Below are 16,111 nucleotides of genomic sequence, written 5' to 3' on the forward strand. Positions count from 1 at the left end.
GATTAATGGAATAAATGTGAAACTCTTAACATAGGTAATTTATTTATGGAGCTTCTTGTGATAAGTATAATTTTTTGTCAAGTTCTTCAAATCTCAGAAATTTTACTTTGAGAGGTTAATAATAAAAAATACCAGAAAAGCCAATCTTTAAAACATCATGAAACTGAGAGAACAGAATTGAAACTACAGAAAATGTGGTTTCATTATTCCTGAAGTGCTTGTTTCTCTTTCTAGGGATTAAATGCAGTAGAGTACATGATGTTTATTTATGAGTCATTCACCTAGCCACTTGATGACATTGTAAGAATGAATGGCCTTGTTTGAATATAAATCTTTTATGTGAATTTGAAGTAAATAAAAAAAGTCAATGGAAAAAGTTGGCAAGATTAAAGTTGTTAATAAAATTAGAAACTTTAACATAGTTTTATGTGACTATATGACTATATATAAAAAATTAAAAATTAGGATAACTAATTTGATAATTCATTGAGCTGCATACTTATGATGTGTATACTTCTAAGTATGTTATACAGGAGGATAACAATTTGTAAAGATGAATGAACAAACTCAGGCAACCATAAATTATGTAATATCTCAAATTTTGTCATACAATTGCTTTAGAGCAGGAACATGATTAGTCCTAATGATACCTGCAGCTAACTTTAAAATTACTTGACTTTCATGTACTTCGATAATTAATATTTGTTCTAGGAGTTCATAGTACCAGCAAAACAAAATGAAATCCCTCATTTAAGATTTGACTTAGTGGCCAGGCGCAGTGGCTTATGCCTGTAATCCCAGCACTTTGGGAGGCTGAGGCAGGTGAATCACGTGGTCAGGATATCGAGACCATCCTGGCTAACACTGTGAAACCCTGTCTCTACTAAAAATACAAAAAAAATTAGCCGGGCATGGTGGTGGGCGCCTGTAGTCTCAACTACTCGGGAGGCCGAGGCAGGAGAATGGTGTGAACCTGGGAGGTGGAGCTTGTAGTGAGCCGAGATCACGCCACTGCTCTTCCAGCCTGGGCAATGGAGCGAGACTCCGTCTCAAAAAAAAAAAAAAAAAAAAAAAGATTTAACTTAGGAAGATAATAAAACTTTGCTTTCTGAATTTACTTTCCCTTGTTTCAAACTTTGACTCTCCTATAGACATCTTATCCCTATTTTTTCCCTTAGGAGTGAGACTTTTATTTCCTTCTAGGCCTTTTTTCCCTGAAAGAGAACGTGTACCTGGGAATGATAGAGAATGAACTGTTGTGCTTTAAAATGTTCTTTCGTGTAATCAAGTTAGAATGTAGGATTTATTCTAGGTTCATAGTCTTTAACTCATAATAAACTAGAAAATGCATTTGAATTAAGAGTAAACAAGTGGCAAAGTGTTTATGAGCGAATTGGTGTGAAGAGCAGATGAGATGCAGAAGACTGTTTTTAAAGTCTTTTGACCTTGCTTTTTTTAAGCGAGTATTTAATGTTTTATCATTCATGATTATTTTACTGATGTTAAATAACATCATTGTTTATCATTGTTGTAGGCTTATGATACTTATTAAATAACAAGTGTTTAAATTTCTGGGATATTCTTTTAGGAAATGATGACAGAGAAAGAAAGAAGCAATGTGGTTATAGCAAGGATGAAAGATCGGATTGGAACTTTAGAAAAGGAACATAATGTATTTCAAAACAAAATACGTGTCAGTTATCAAGAGACTCAACAGATGCAGATGAAGGTATATTTTCATTCTTTGAAAACAAGATGAAATGGTTGCATTCATTTTATTAGCAAACTTTTAAGTGGCTAGTATGTACGAGGCCCTTTGTTGGGCCATCAACATACAGTGGCTAGTGAAGTTCACTCTGTGTCCTAAGTAAAACAACTTTTCTAGGTGGGGATGAAGTAGAGAGGCTGGATGCAGATAAATATGATGATAAAGATAAGTATTGGCGACTTTAGAACAATGGTGATGGGAGGTAGGGAAGAAAAGGATTTGATAGGGAAGACTTTTTAGAAATGATATCCAGACTGTGTTAAATCTTTTAAAACAATTAGGCATTATCAAGTAAGAGAGTAAAGAAATGGGCACTGAGGATAAGAGTTACTTGGTGTGATTTCTTAGTCCATCTCTGGAGGTGATAGTTCAGTGGGTATAGTTTGGGACCCAGGATTGAGCTTTTTAATGAGTGTACTTCAGGTGTTACCAGTACAGATTGTCTAGAGTAACTGCTCTATGAGAAATACAGTAAGAGTTGTGGTATTTGAGAATGAGGGCTGGAATGAAGAAGGGATATTGAGAAGTAGATAGAGGCCCCATCTTAAAGGGCCTTGTATTCGTGAAGACTGGGGAGCCAGTGAAGGAGTTTAAGCAATGCAGCAGTTGCTGGAATTATACTACTATTTTACATTTTTACCTTGGTGGCAGTGGGGAAAGTGGAGCAAGGGATAGTTGGAACACTTTGCTAGAATTCAAGTCGAAGAACAAGGGCCTGAAATTAGATGTTGACAATGAGAGAATGAGTTTGAGTATACAAAGAGTTAGTTAGATATGGCTTGGTGTTAGTGTGGAGGGGAGAGGTGATAGTGAAGAATGACTTCCAAGGTTTTGGCCTGAGTGATTTTGTCTGTTGTTGCCTCCTACCCTTTCACTTGTCTTCTGTCAGAAGGCTCAGTTTTTACAGTCTGTCTTTTGTATATATTTTCCATTTTCATGATCCTAGTTAGGACTAGACCAGTGAATTTTGTTTTATTTTTAAAAAGATTGAAATATCTTTATTACTGCTAAAGAGGCTATTGAAGAATATGGCATGGGTCTGCTTGCTTAGTGGTTATGTAATACCTTCCTTAATTTAACTTTCTTGGCCAGTGACTTTTTGAAATTGTTACTTCCATCTGCTGGCTGATCCTTCAATTCGGAAGGTCTGTCATTACCTCAGATTTAATATATGTCTAAAACTCACCTACTGATCAGGTTGATATATATATACATATATATATGTGTATTGATATATATATACATATATATGTGTATAGATATCTATATACATACATGTGTATAGATATATCTATACATGTGTATAGATATATATATACATATATATGTGTATAGATATCTATACATATATATGTGTATAGATATCTATACATATATATGTATAGATATCTATATACATATATATGTGTATAGATATATATATATCTATATATCTATACACATATACACATATATATATGTGTGTGTGTATATATGTGTGTGTGTATATATATGTGTGTGTGTGTGTGTATATATTTTTTAGGGCAATTGTGAGCAATGATGTTTTTAATATTTTGAGGCATTATTTATGCTTGAATCCTGTGACTTCTCTCTGCCTCGCTTAGGCTACAATTTGCTCTGAAATCTTAAAGACATTTTATTTCTGTGGCCAGGTGCTGTGGCTCATGTCTGTAATCCCAGTCGAGGTGGGAGGATCACTTGAACCCAGGAATTTGAGAACAGCCTGGGCAACATAGTGGGACCCCATTCTATAAAAAAATTAAAAAGTTCGCCAGGCATGGTGGCATGCCCCTGGTTCCAATTACTCAGGAGGCTGAGGTGGGAGGCTTGAGCCTGGAAGGTTGAGGTTGCAGTGAGCCATGATCACACTATTGCACTCCAGCCTGGGTGACAGGGTGAGATCCTATCTCAAAAAACAAAAAGCTCCAAACTTCTTTATTTCTAGTTACTCTTGCATTCAATTCTTAGTCTGTCTTTTGTTTATTATTACATACTAGGATAATTATGGCTGATATTAATAGGTTTGTCATTTTCGTTCCGTCTTGTATTTGGTACCAGTTTTTTTTTTTTTGTAAAATATTGCTTTGATAATATCGCTAGTCTGCTAAAAATTTTAAAATATTCTTTGCTGCTTTCAGAGTCCCAATATTTTCCTCTGAAATGCCACTGATAGCAAAAAAGAAGTGAATGATGCTGTTTTCATGTTCTTACCCTATCCACTGCTTTTAGCATTTGTTTAACTCATTCCTTCATCTTCTCATCCCCCAGCAATTTGAGTTATTGAAGAACTGATTTTCCTAGTCTCAAGTGATCTTTTCTTCTTAATTCCTAATTCCTGTTAGTTTGAAAATTAGTCAGATACTTGTAGCAGCATCTTTTGTTGAAGGTGAAAGGTATTTAAGTGATTCATCCTGTTTTACTTGATTACTTACAGAGGTCAGGATGTAGATTCCATATGATAACTTCTGTGAAAAATAGAAACGTATACCTTAATTTCTCTTAATAAGCAACAGTTTCTTTTGAAAGAATTATTAATAAGATTATTTCATATAAAAACATGTTCTTATGAAATATAAGAGTCATTGTGCTTTATCTTTAGATTCTTTAATCCAAAATTTAAAAATTAGAAGAAGAAAGAGTGGTGGTCGCCAGGGGCTGCAGGGAGAGGAATGGGAGTTATTTGTTAAAAGGTGTAGAAGGTGTTTTACACAATGAAGAGAGTTATGGAGATGAATGGTGGTCATGATTACACAGCATTATGGATATATTTAATACCAGTGAACTGTATACTTGAAAATGGTTAAAATGGTATGTTTTATGTTATATGTATTTTTATAATGTAAAAACTTGGAAAAAGAATTAGAGGTCAGAATATTTTAGCAAGTAGGTTTTTGTGTTATCTGTATGATTATGGCTCAATTTGTAACTGAATATAAAGTGTACCAAACATATTTTCAGCTTTTAAACTTTGGCTTACTAAAGACTTTAATAATATTGCTAACATGTAATTAACATAAGATCAGGACAAGCTTAATTCTGTATGAATCTATTCGGTAGGAAAGAAGTCCTAAATCATATTTAGTTCTGAAACATCATCTCTAAGCATGTTCATCTTGTATTTCAAATATGGTAGCAGCTAGCATCTACTTATATTGTTGAATGTGGTGACAGTTTGTATTTGATTTGCATTCATCACTAACAAAATATAATTCTTTTAAATTTGTTTATATTTATTTGAGAAGAATGATTCAAACTTCATTCTATTGATGCTTTTTACATTCTCATTTTAATAAAGTTTATTTTGAAAGTTAGCTTCGACAGTCTTTGTTTTCTAAGTTTTATATGCGTAAAATAATTTTAGTTTCAGCAAGTTCGTGAGCAGATGGAGGCAGAGATCGCTCACTTGAAGCAGGAAAATGGTATACTAAGAGATGCTGTCAGCAACACTACAAATCAACTGGAAAGCAAGTATGTTTCCAAATACCTTATTTTTAATTGAATGGCAGAGTATTTTCTTGAATCATCAAAATATTAATAGTGTTTGATAGTAATTGGCTAGACTTTTGTTTTTTTACGTTTATTTCTAAAATGAGTTACTTTTAAAAACAATTCTCTTTTGCTTTGTGAAGAACTTCTTCAGTTATACATATGTAAACTATATATGTTATATTAATGTCATACTATTATATACTTATACAAATACATTAATATATATCATATATTACATATTTATATAAACTATGTAATAAATACTAGTACCACCAATGGAATGGTCTACAAGCTTATGAGTTTAAAACTTTTAAACCATCTGTCCCATTTCACAGTAGCTCCAAAACTTCAGTATTCTGAAGAGCACCTGGCATTCTAATTAAAAAGTGTATTCTTGAGTCCTCCCCTTAAAAGGTTATGATTCACTGACTCTGAGGTAAAGCCCAGGAATCTACATATTAAGACACTTTCGGGCTGGGTGTGGTGGCTCACACCTGTAATCCTAGCACTTTGGGAGGCCGAGGCAGGCGGATCACCTGACATCAGGAGTTTGAGACCAGCCTGGCCAACGTGGTGAAACCCCCGTCTCTACTAAAAATACAAAAATTAGCTGGGCTTGGTGGCACGCACCTGTAATCTCAGCTACTCGGGAGACTTAGGAGAATCGCTTGAACCTGGGAGGTGGAGGTTGCAGTGAGCCCAGATTGCGCCACTGCACTCCAGCCTGGGCGACAGAGCCACACTCCGTCTCAAAAAAAAAAAAGATAATTTCCTTGTGATAGTGATTGGCTCTGAGGCCATACTTTGAGAAGTAGTACCTTAGAGAGACTAGTAATACGGGTACACAGTACCCTGACTGGTTGATTTTTAATACGTTTTCAGAAGACCAGTTTGAAGGTGACACTATTTATGGTCATCCATTTTTCTTGATATTTTACAGTGATTTTAGAATTTGAATAACTCATTAGAATTATATAGGAATTACACAACTAAACTTTATTGTTAGTAGTCACTTGTGTTCTGTTTCAGTTGGACTGTAAATGGAACTGCTAGCTCAGCTCAGCAAAACAAAGTATGTTTTGTTTATTTCTTATATATATTTGTAATAATGGAAGGCTCCTAATCCAGTTACTGTTTTCAGGCAGTCTGCAGAACTAAATAAACTACGCCAGGATTATGCTAGGTTGGTGAATGAGCTGACTGAGAAAACAGGAAAGCTACAGCAAGAGGAAGTCCAAAAGAAGAATGCTGAGCAAGCAGTTACTCAGTTGAAGGTGATATATTCTCACCTTTATTTGTCATTTCATGAATAATATAGGCGTATTAGTTCGTTTTCATACTGGTATGAAGAACTGCCCAAGACTAGGTAAATTTTTAAGGAAAGAGGTTTCATTGACTCACGGTTCAACATGGCTGGGGAGGCCTCAGGAAACTTACAATCATGGCAGAAGGTGAAGAAGAAGCAGAAAGGAGAAATGCCGAGTGAGGGGGAAGACTCCCTTATAAAACCATCAGATCTTGTGAGAACTCACTCACTATGACAAGAACAGGATGGGGGAAACCATGCCTATGATTCAGTTACCTCCATGTGGTCTCTCCCTTGACACATGGAGATTATGGGGATTACAATTCAAGATGAGATTTGGGTGGGGACACAGTGCCTAACCATATCAGTAGGTATTTAATTTGATGACTTAAATGTGTATATAGGTTTGAAAAATATAGTTTGAAGCTTAATGGGACCTGTAGTCTAAGTGCTATGCCCTGATGAAAGAAAAAGAAGCATGTGCCCTATTGAAAGAATTGAATGTAGGCTTGAATTTGAAGTTAAAGACCGTTTGAAGGTATGGTAAATGATGTTAGCTGGTTGACAGGTATAAATTGTAGAATTTTATCTTATATATGGGGGTTAGGGTCTACATGTATAGGGCAGAAATCATGTAGTTAAAAATTACCCTTAATACCACTTTATCACCCATAGCTTGGATTTTTCAGTAAGTCCAGTAGAACCTAGTTTTCTTTCAGCACTGGAATAGGTAGTTTTCTTTTGCTTCAGCACAAGACTAAGTAGTGTTCCAGTGGCTTGCACTCGACCCATGACGTACAAAAAGTCACATACTGTATCTTTAGACGCCAGAGTGTCACTTGGTCCAGTAAGATGCTTATACTATGAAGAGACGCATGGCTTTTCTCAGGCTGACTGAGGGAGGAGGAGATTCATTTATCTCATTTTATATGCATTCTGAAGCATATGTACATTGAATAGAATGATGAGTATAATTCTCTATTCCTGCTTTTATTGAAGAGGAGATTTGTTGAAAGTGTAGTTCAATTTGTGTAAGTTAAATGCTACCTCATTATAATAGATTCCTACCTAGGTCATTGATACAGTTGTACTTTGATACCAGTTCCAGAGTAGGAGTTAAAAAGGCTTCAAGAGTAATTGAATATGGAAAATAGTGTGAGTAACCTTTGTTTTTCTTAAGTCTTGTTGGGAGATTGATATAAGTATCCTTTCTTTTATTTAATATTGATCTTGCTGGTGGGTTTACTACTGGCCTAAATATGGAAGTCTGTTCTCTGTGGATATGGATAAATAAATGACATTAAAGATTGTAGTCATGATTGGAGTGTTGTGTTATAAAAATACCTCAAAATAAGAATTTTTAGCTACTTAGATTTAGCAATGAAGACACCATCCTGTCCTTCGGAAGCTTATCAGCTGAAGGAAGGTTAGTGGGAAACAGGTTATTGCTAAGTGGATCAGATGTATATAGTAGTAGCTATCTTGATAGAGACTCAGCACAAATATTGAGTCTGAAATAATCTCCAAACTGTAAACCCTGTAATGTTGGAGGATAGGATGGCTATGGCTGATAAATAAATGGCTTTTAGACTGTGTGTATCTGCCTATCTTATTGAAATGTAGGAGACTAGTTGCAATAAGCAGTTTTATGATACAACAGTAAAGGTAGAGGATGCTTTTTTTCCCTCTTTTTCAAAGTAGAAATTCTGTGTTTGTGCTAATTTATCCTTTCTCCCCTTTAAAATACCAAGGTTCAACTACAAGAAGCTGAAAGAAGGTGGGAAGAAGTTCAGAGCTACATCAGGAAGAGAACAGCGGAACATGAGGCAGCACAGCAAGGTAAGGGGAAGAGGTATTCATGTAAACTTTGTATATAATTTTGGGTAAAATTTCCTCTCTCTTCCATCTGTGAAGAAAGTATAATTTGGCATTTTGGTTATAGCTCAATAAAAATAGCTTTTATACTTTCAGAGTATCTTTCTTTCTTTGACATTTGTTAGGGTTTTAAAATAAGTTACCTACTAGCTTTGCCTGAAGCATTAAAGTTGCAGGCAAAATTACAGTACATGATAGGGTAATGAGATCCTGGCTGTGTGTGTTTCTTTTCTGTAGTTATTCTCTTTGTTTCTTTGGTGAATTCTTTTTTTTTTCCCAAGAAAATACACACTTCTTATTTTGAAGAGAAAAACAGAGCATTACCATCCCAAGTAATTTACTTAAAACTGCCCATTTAATACATGCTAACTTTTACTCATTTACTCTTAATTTGATGGATCCATCTGGGAGATAATGGAGTACGTGTTATGTGTATTGTTTATTTCTCTACTACTCCCTTTCTCCCATGAAACACAAGTATAGCCTGCTACAGAAGCATGCAAGAATGGAAGCAGGAGAGATTCAAAGAAGGTTTTCTAGAGGAGAGAATGCCTACACTAAAGCTGAGTATGAGTAACTAGGCAAAGAAAGAGACCTTTGTAAAATGTAATGTTTTATTACAGATTTACAGAGTAAATTTGTGGCCAAAGAAAATGAAGTACAGAGTCTGCATAGTAAGCTTACAGATACCTTGGTATCAAAACAACAGTTGGAGCAAAGACTAATGCAGTTAATGGAATCAGAGCAGAAAAGGGTGAACAAAGAAGAGTCTCTACAGATGCAGGTTCAGGTATTTTTTCTTCTTTTTTTAAAAAAAATACAGGTGGTCAGTTATTAGATCTGTGTGTCTAGAAGAGAGACTACGGTCTACCTTATCCTAATTCTGAAATGATGATGAATAATTATAACTTTGTCTTTGAGCACTTGTCACAATATGGTGTGTTTGAAGATGTGCTCACCCACAGTCTTAGGCTCTTTGTGTTAGATTAGGAATAGCACAAACATATCTTTAACTTCTGTCTTATAAGCTAACTCAGAATGTCTAATCATTGTTTAAAATAATGCCTTTTGGAATCTAAGAATACCTCAAAAAAAAAAAAAGAAAAAGATAAACAGATGTACCTATAATACATTGTGTTCATATACATGGGGTTATTTATTAGCATGCTTTTTCTCTTTTTGGTTGCTATTTATGAAAGGATATTTTGGAGCAGAATGAGGCTTTGAAAGCTCAAATTCAGCAGTTCCATTCCCAGATAGCAGCCCAGGTAATGATGCTTTTTTATTGCTTATGATTAATAACTTTCAGCCATTTAAACACTCATCTGAATGCCTGTTGAGTGCCAGTTACTGGATTAATAGCTGGGAGACTAGTCAATGAATCAACAAATGATGATCCTGAGTGCTAAACACTTGCTAATTATGTACGGTGCTGAGGGAAAACACTAAGAAAGAAATCCATACTAACTAATTGGATGAGGGGAAGGTTAGAGAGCTTTTATTATACAAAAATGTCCCCAATCCTGTCACAAAACAGGGAGAGAGAATTGGCCAAATCCTGTCTAGAATAGTGACTTATGTATTACAGATGTTCATTAAATATCAGCCAGCTTTGGAAAATCCTAATATATCAGCAGGGGGAACAATATGGTAACCATAGGTCACAGATTATATTTGCAAAATGATCAATTGAAAATTTGTACCTCAGTTTAGTGACTCAACCTTCCAAAGTTTTCAAGTGATAGTGTAAGACCTGTTATTCTTTGACGTGACATACAGGTCTTTATAAATAATATAAAGAAAATCAAATAAAAACAAGTTAAGTATTGTGAATTTTGAGCTTCAGTTTTTCAACTTGAAAATTCTGAGAGTTATTTGTAGCAAGAAGTATTGGCTTAGAAGTCTGACATTTCTGTATAAAGAGTGGTTTTAACATTAAAATTTTGTTTTTAAGGTTCTGAGAAGTTCAGACTCCCAGAGCTTTGACCATATAAATATATTTTTCCCAATTGCTTTATCTGTAGAAATTATAGTCTAAAGTAATTGAGGAAGAATTAATGCAGGAAAGGGTGCTGGTGTGGATGTGTATGTATATGTGAATTACCACCTCAAATTAAATTGTGATCTTTAGTTATCAGCTGAGAAGTAGCTCTAAAAAATTTATCAGGAGTTAAATACATAGAGAATGCTGTAAGAATCTTTTAAATAGTAAACATGAACATGGGTATTACTAAACTATATTAGTCATGGAATGGATAATTTTATTATTAAAAGTTGTTACTAAGGAGAAGAAACACAGGATGACATGGCCTTTCTGGCTGTTTTTCCTACTCATTTGTTGCTTGTCAGTTATTTAGTTTCCAGGCCTGTCAACTTGTTTTATTCTAAATGTCTTGTGATATGTAATTCCTGACTACTGGCTGTTGGTGATCAAACTTGCTTTCAGAATGATAGTTACTCTTTATTGAACACTCACCATGGGCCAGACCCCAGATACTTTCTTAACAATTTATATACATTAACTTCTCTTAAAATTTAAAGCTCTGTTATGATTATTGTATAGCTTTAAAGCTTTCTCTTAAATACTTTTATGTTGACGCTATTTTTCTTTCTTAGACCTCCGCTTCAGTTCTAGCAGAAGAATTACATAAAGTGTAAGCCTACCTTTTCACACTCTTATAATTGTGTAGTCACCACTAACTGATACTTGTTAGATGCGACACTTATGATTAACTTTATACCTCTGACCTGTTCAGAAAATACTCTGAACTAGATTTGGAGCAATTTTTGCTTTTTTTTTTTTTTCCGTTTTTCCCATTAGTGAGTTGGGTCCCTAAACATTATATATTCTGCTTTTATTTATGTTTTTATTATAACAAGAATTGGGGAGACTTTCATTTGGGTGTTAGCAATTATGTGGAAGAGGTAATTGTTTAGAAAGTAGTGGAAGTAAATTAGTTTTTGTGTCTTATAAGTAGTTGTCGTTATTCTGTGTCCAGCTCTGTGGTAGTATACCCAAAACAAAGTTATGTGCTTTTTTTGTGCTGTATAATTTTGCATAGACACTGATCACTTGAGTTCGGAAGATCTGAAATCTGGTTTTGACATTGCTAGCTTTAACAAATTAACCTCTTTTATCTCGAGTTTTAAAATAGGGTTATGTATTTTAAGGAGTTATAATAATGTGTATGACAGTTGTTAGTAAACTGAAAGGGGCTATAGAAATGGAAGGTATATGAGAACTACTGAAGTAAGGATGATGCTTTTTAAGGCTTTAAATCCTTTTGATTTGTGACTTCTGAATGTTTATTGAATGTACAAATGTCTTCCCTTCTAAAGGATTGCAGAAAAGGATAAGCAGATAAAACAGACTGAAGATTCTTTAGCAAATGAACGTGATCATTTAACAAGTAAAGAAGAGGAACTTAAGGTATAGTAATTTGTATAAATGGCTGCAATATTTTACAGAACTGAAATTTAAATTACTTTGATCCACATAGTAAGTGTATATGAAGAATGGAAAATAGTCCAGAATTCATTTGAAATAACTATTTTTCTAAACTACAAAATCCTCTAGCTCTCTACGAGGAAAATTCAAAGGGCTTCTCTTATGTGATATAATTTACAATAATTTGATAGGAATATGCTAAATAACAGGAATTGGTGGTTTCTCTTTATTATTTAGGAAATTTTGTAAGTTGAGACATTTGCTTAACTCTTTTGTAGAAAAGATGCTTTACAAACTTTAAAATCAATTGTATTAAGTATTTTAAATGCTATTTTTCCTTGTTCTAGGATATACAGAATATGAATTTCTTATTAAAAGCTGAAGTGCAGAAATTACAGGCCCTGGCAAATGAGCAGGTAGATCTTTATTGCTTTTGAGCATTGACCTCAGAATTTCAATTTGCATATTCTTTTTTCATTGATATTGTGAGCCCCAATTTGATTGTGTAAGTAAAAAATGTAATGGTTTCTTATCTTTGGGTGCATGATTTGATGTTACTATTTTTATGTTGAAATAAATGTTTGATCCAATGAATTAATCACTTCAAGATATCACAGGAGGCAGTTAAAATGATCTTACTATGCTGGTTTGAGTCTTCTATTTGAGCCATTTAATTCAAAAAGGATATACCTTTTTGTTAGTGTATGTGAAGAATGGAAAATAGTCTAGAATAAAAGAAGTAAAAAATATTGAACAGCAAAACATGTTACAGAAATATATGGTATTGCTGTAACTTCAAATATATGGAAATACAGCTTTTTAATATGTAAAAATTAGTGAAAAAAATAGTTTTGAGCACTTCCTGAGAAGTGATATAATTTTCTTCTCATTCCACACACAGGCTGCTGCTGCACATGAATTGGAGAAGATACAACAAAGGTGACTAAAGTATTGTACATCCAGTCATTCATACATTTATGTTTAAGTATAATTGTTGCAGAAAATATTGCTGCTTATAACTGATAGTTGTGCCCATAATTCCTGTAGATTTTCTGAATGTGTGAAGTATTTTAATTTTTTTTTTCACCCTCATAGTGTTTATGTTAAAGATGATAAAATAAGATTGCTGGAAGAGCAACTACAACATGAAATTTCAAACAAAATGGAAGAATTTAAGGTGTGTGATTAAGCTTGTACACTCAGGTTTCTTAGAACAACCTTGTATACTTTTCAGTTGAGTGATTCCAGAAATACTACATTTTATGTGAAGTCACTCTGAAACAGTGTTTCTGTAGTTTATTAGGGGACTTATGCAAATCATGAATTTTATCATAGACTTTCCCCCTAGATTATCTGTTCTTTTAGTAGAGCTTAGAGATTTATTTTTGGCCCCCAATGTTTTCTCAGCTGATAGTTTCTATTTGGGACCGTCTTATTTGTCTCCACTGTTGCTGTAGTTCTAGTTTCTGGTCATGGCCAACCAAGTGCTAGGGTGCATCTCTCTGTCCAGTGAAATTTGAATTATGTCAGTGTATAATTCACCTGTCACTTTGAGAAATGAAAGCTGAGGTAAAGGTTTGATTGTTCAAAAACCCATTCAAATGATTGCTTTATTACCTTTTTTCTTAAAACAGTAAATTGAGATTCTTTCTTCCAGATTCTAAATGACCAAAACAAAGCATTAAAATCAGAAGTTCAGAAGCTACAGACTCTTGTTTCTGAACAGGTAAGGCTTTTCCTAAATTACAGAGTAGAAATACTTGATATATAACAAGATCTGGTTCTTCTTATTTAGGTACCAAATTACTGATTGAGAAATTTTGCTTAAGCTTAGATATATCTGTTACTGCCTTTCTATTCATCCTGTATCTAAATTCAGGAAATTTATTCTCCCTAAGATGAAGCTAATGCCAATCTGCTCAAAAGCACATTCCAGGAAAACAAAAACGTGTAATAGGATGCATAAAAATAATTTAAGCCATTCTGATACATTTGACTTTCAGAATAAATGTCCTGCCTTAGACTTGGAGCCTCAGCTTTTTCTTTTAGGGAGCATGGTGTCTTTAAAGGTTGAAACTTATTACTAGCACTTAAAAGCAGTGTGATGCTGATCAAATAGCTTAACCTTTGTGACACCTCTCATTCTAAGCCTTTCACATGGAGATTATATTATATTTACACAATAAAGTTGTTAGATTTGAAAGGAGAAGCTTATGTATGGTGCCTAGCCTAGTGCTTTGTTTATGGCAGGTATCTAAACCTTAATTCTTTTCCCTTAGAGTGTTTATTTTATCTATCTCATCTCCATCCCCTGCCACCGTCACTATTCATTTTATATTTATAGCAAGGCATCAAAACTATAGCAGCTTTGAATAAGCATGGTTCCATAAATTAGAGCCCAATGGTATCTGTTCTCTGCCTATTCCTAAGTGCTGCCTTCATACTCTTCTTCTACGCAACTCTTACAATTTATTAATAAAACACAAACTCTTGATGACACATTAGAATAGAAGGTTTGCGTTTGTTCCTGATATTAAGTTTTTGGATTGTACTTTTATTGGAAGCTGAAATGTAAAGCTATTGCAAATGATAGCACTTCTTTAGCAAATGCATGCATTCTTTATTTTAAAATTTACATTTATGCAGATACTGAGCTGGTGTAAGTAGCTGTGCCTCTGGAAGTATTTTGTTAACTTGTCAAGAAATAATCCATTTATTCTACCTCCCCATATGATATTAAGTGCATTATTACCTAGTCTTACTACTTACTTTGTATTTACTTTACCCTTGTAAACTAAAGGTAATAGAGGAGAGAGACAATGCTGAAGGGATGATATTTAGTTTAAATGGCTTTTAAGGCTTATTCTTTTTTCTTTTTTTTTTTTTTTTTCTTCTTGAGACAGAGTCTTCCTCTGTTTCCCAGGCTGGAGTTCAGTAGCACTATCTTGGCTCACTGTATCCTCCACCTCCCAGGTTAAAGCCATTCTCATGCCTCAGTCTCCTGAGTAGCTGGGACTACAGGCATATGCCACCATGCTCCGCTAATTTTTGTATTTTTAGCAGAGATGGGGTTTTGCAATATTAGCCAGGCTGGTCTTGAACTCCTGGCCTTAAGTGATCTGCCTGCCTCGGCCTCCCAAAGTGCTGAGATTACAGATGTGAGCCACTGTGCCCAGCTAAGGCTTATTCTTGTCTTATTTCCTTTTCTGGTATAGCTTACAAAAAAGATATGATATCAATTATAAGATTTCTCTCCCCCCACCCTCCCTTACCATCTCTGAAATAAGAATGTATCTTGTAGTCTCTGGTTACAGTTTAGTTGTTTAGCTGGCAACATTTTTAATTTTTACTGTTAAATAGCAGTGGTGAGATATAACATTGGTGACTTGGATTAGATAAAATGTATAGATTTTTGTGTGTGTGTTCTTACTTGGAAAAGCAGAGTATAGTTTCTGTGTGTTACTCACCAGAGATTTTTGAAATGCTGATAGCAGTGTATGAAGTTTTAACCTTTCTAAAATTAACTTCATGGAGGTAAAACAAATGCTTAGAAACTTCTGAAACTGTCCTAGAATTCTTGTATTCTGGTAGTATCCAGGTGCTGGCGACTCTTATTTAAATAGAAAACTTTTGTTCTTTGCTAAAAATGGTATTTTCCATCATTAGATAAAAGTAAAACCACCAGCCTTAAATTTTTCTTTTCCTTTGAAATCATATAATACCTTGAGAAATGCCATTGTAATACCTTATGTAAAATTCCCAATCATATTTATGAAAGTTAATATTATTGCTATCTTATTAAATCAGCCTTTTATTATAATGTTTCTGCGTACTTTTAGATGTTCTGTTAAAGTGACAACTTTTAGTATGAGATGTGCTTTTGTTATGAAGAATAATTAATTCACAGGATAAAATTTTATAGCCACATTTTTTGAATTATTTAAAAGAATTATTTGATAAGGGGGAAACTCATTTTGTGATACTAATTTAAGATCTGTTGGGTAATTCTTAGAATTGTTCTTCTGACTCTGAAAGCTTTTTATTAATAGTCTAGAAAGCGTATGACTGAGGTTTTGGTTATAGTTGTGACTTCTTTCATCTTGGCAGACAAAGAATCATTTTTGTGGCTTTTCCTTTAGTCGTTTTTATTGTTGCTAGTGAAAGAAGAGAAAAGATTGGTATAATCTTAATTTCTGTCATTTCCACTTTTCTTTAACCCCTTTCT

At 34.1% G+C, this 16,111-nt stretch overlaps 1 protein-coding gene across 7 annotated transcripts in view; it reads left to right on the forward strand.

Annotated features, from left to right (window-relative positions):
* Positions 1-16,111, forward strand: part of KTN1 (kinectin 1) — a 103,210-nt gene that overhangs the window by 46,414 nt on the left and 40,685 nt on the right. For all 7 annotated transcript variants that reach the window (XM_030810989.1, XM_030810997.1, XM_030811006.1 and 4 more), the window contains 12 exons: positions 1,589-1,729; positions 5,130-5,236; positions 6,399-6,531; positions 8,315-8,402; positions 9,062-9,228; positions 9,638-9,706; positions 11,055-11,092; positions 11,778-11,868; positions 12,234-12,302; positions 12,788-12,825; positions 12,982-13,063; positions 13,544-13,612. In XM_030810989.1, the coding sequence (XP_030666849.1) occupies positions 1,589-1,729; positions 5,130-5,236; positions 6,399-6,531; positions 8,315-8,402; positions 9,062-9,228; positions 9,638-9,706; positions 11,055-11,092; positions 11,778-11,868; positions 12,234-12,302; positions 12,788-12,825; positions 12,982-13,063; positions 13,544-13,612 (1,092 nt within the window). The remainder of the gene's footprint in view (positions 1-1,588; positions 1,730-5,129; positions 5,237-6,398; positions 6,532-8,314; positions 8,403-9,061; positions 9,229-9,637; positions 9,707-11,054; positions 11,093-11,777; positions 11,869-12,233; positions 12,303-12,787; positions 12,826-12,981; positions 13,064-13,543; positions 13,613-16,111) is intronic.

Source organism: Nomascus leucogenys, chromosome 1a, assembly GCF_006542625.1.
Source record: "Nomascus leucogenys isolate Asia chromosome 1a, Asia_NLE_v1, whole genome shotgun sequence".
Taxonomy (NCBI): Eukaryota; Metazoa; Chordata; class Mammalia; order Primates; family Hylobatidae; genus Nomascus; species Nomascus leucogenys.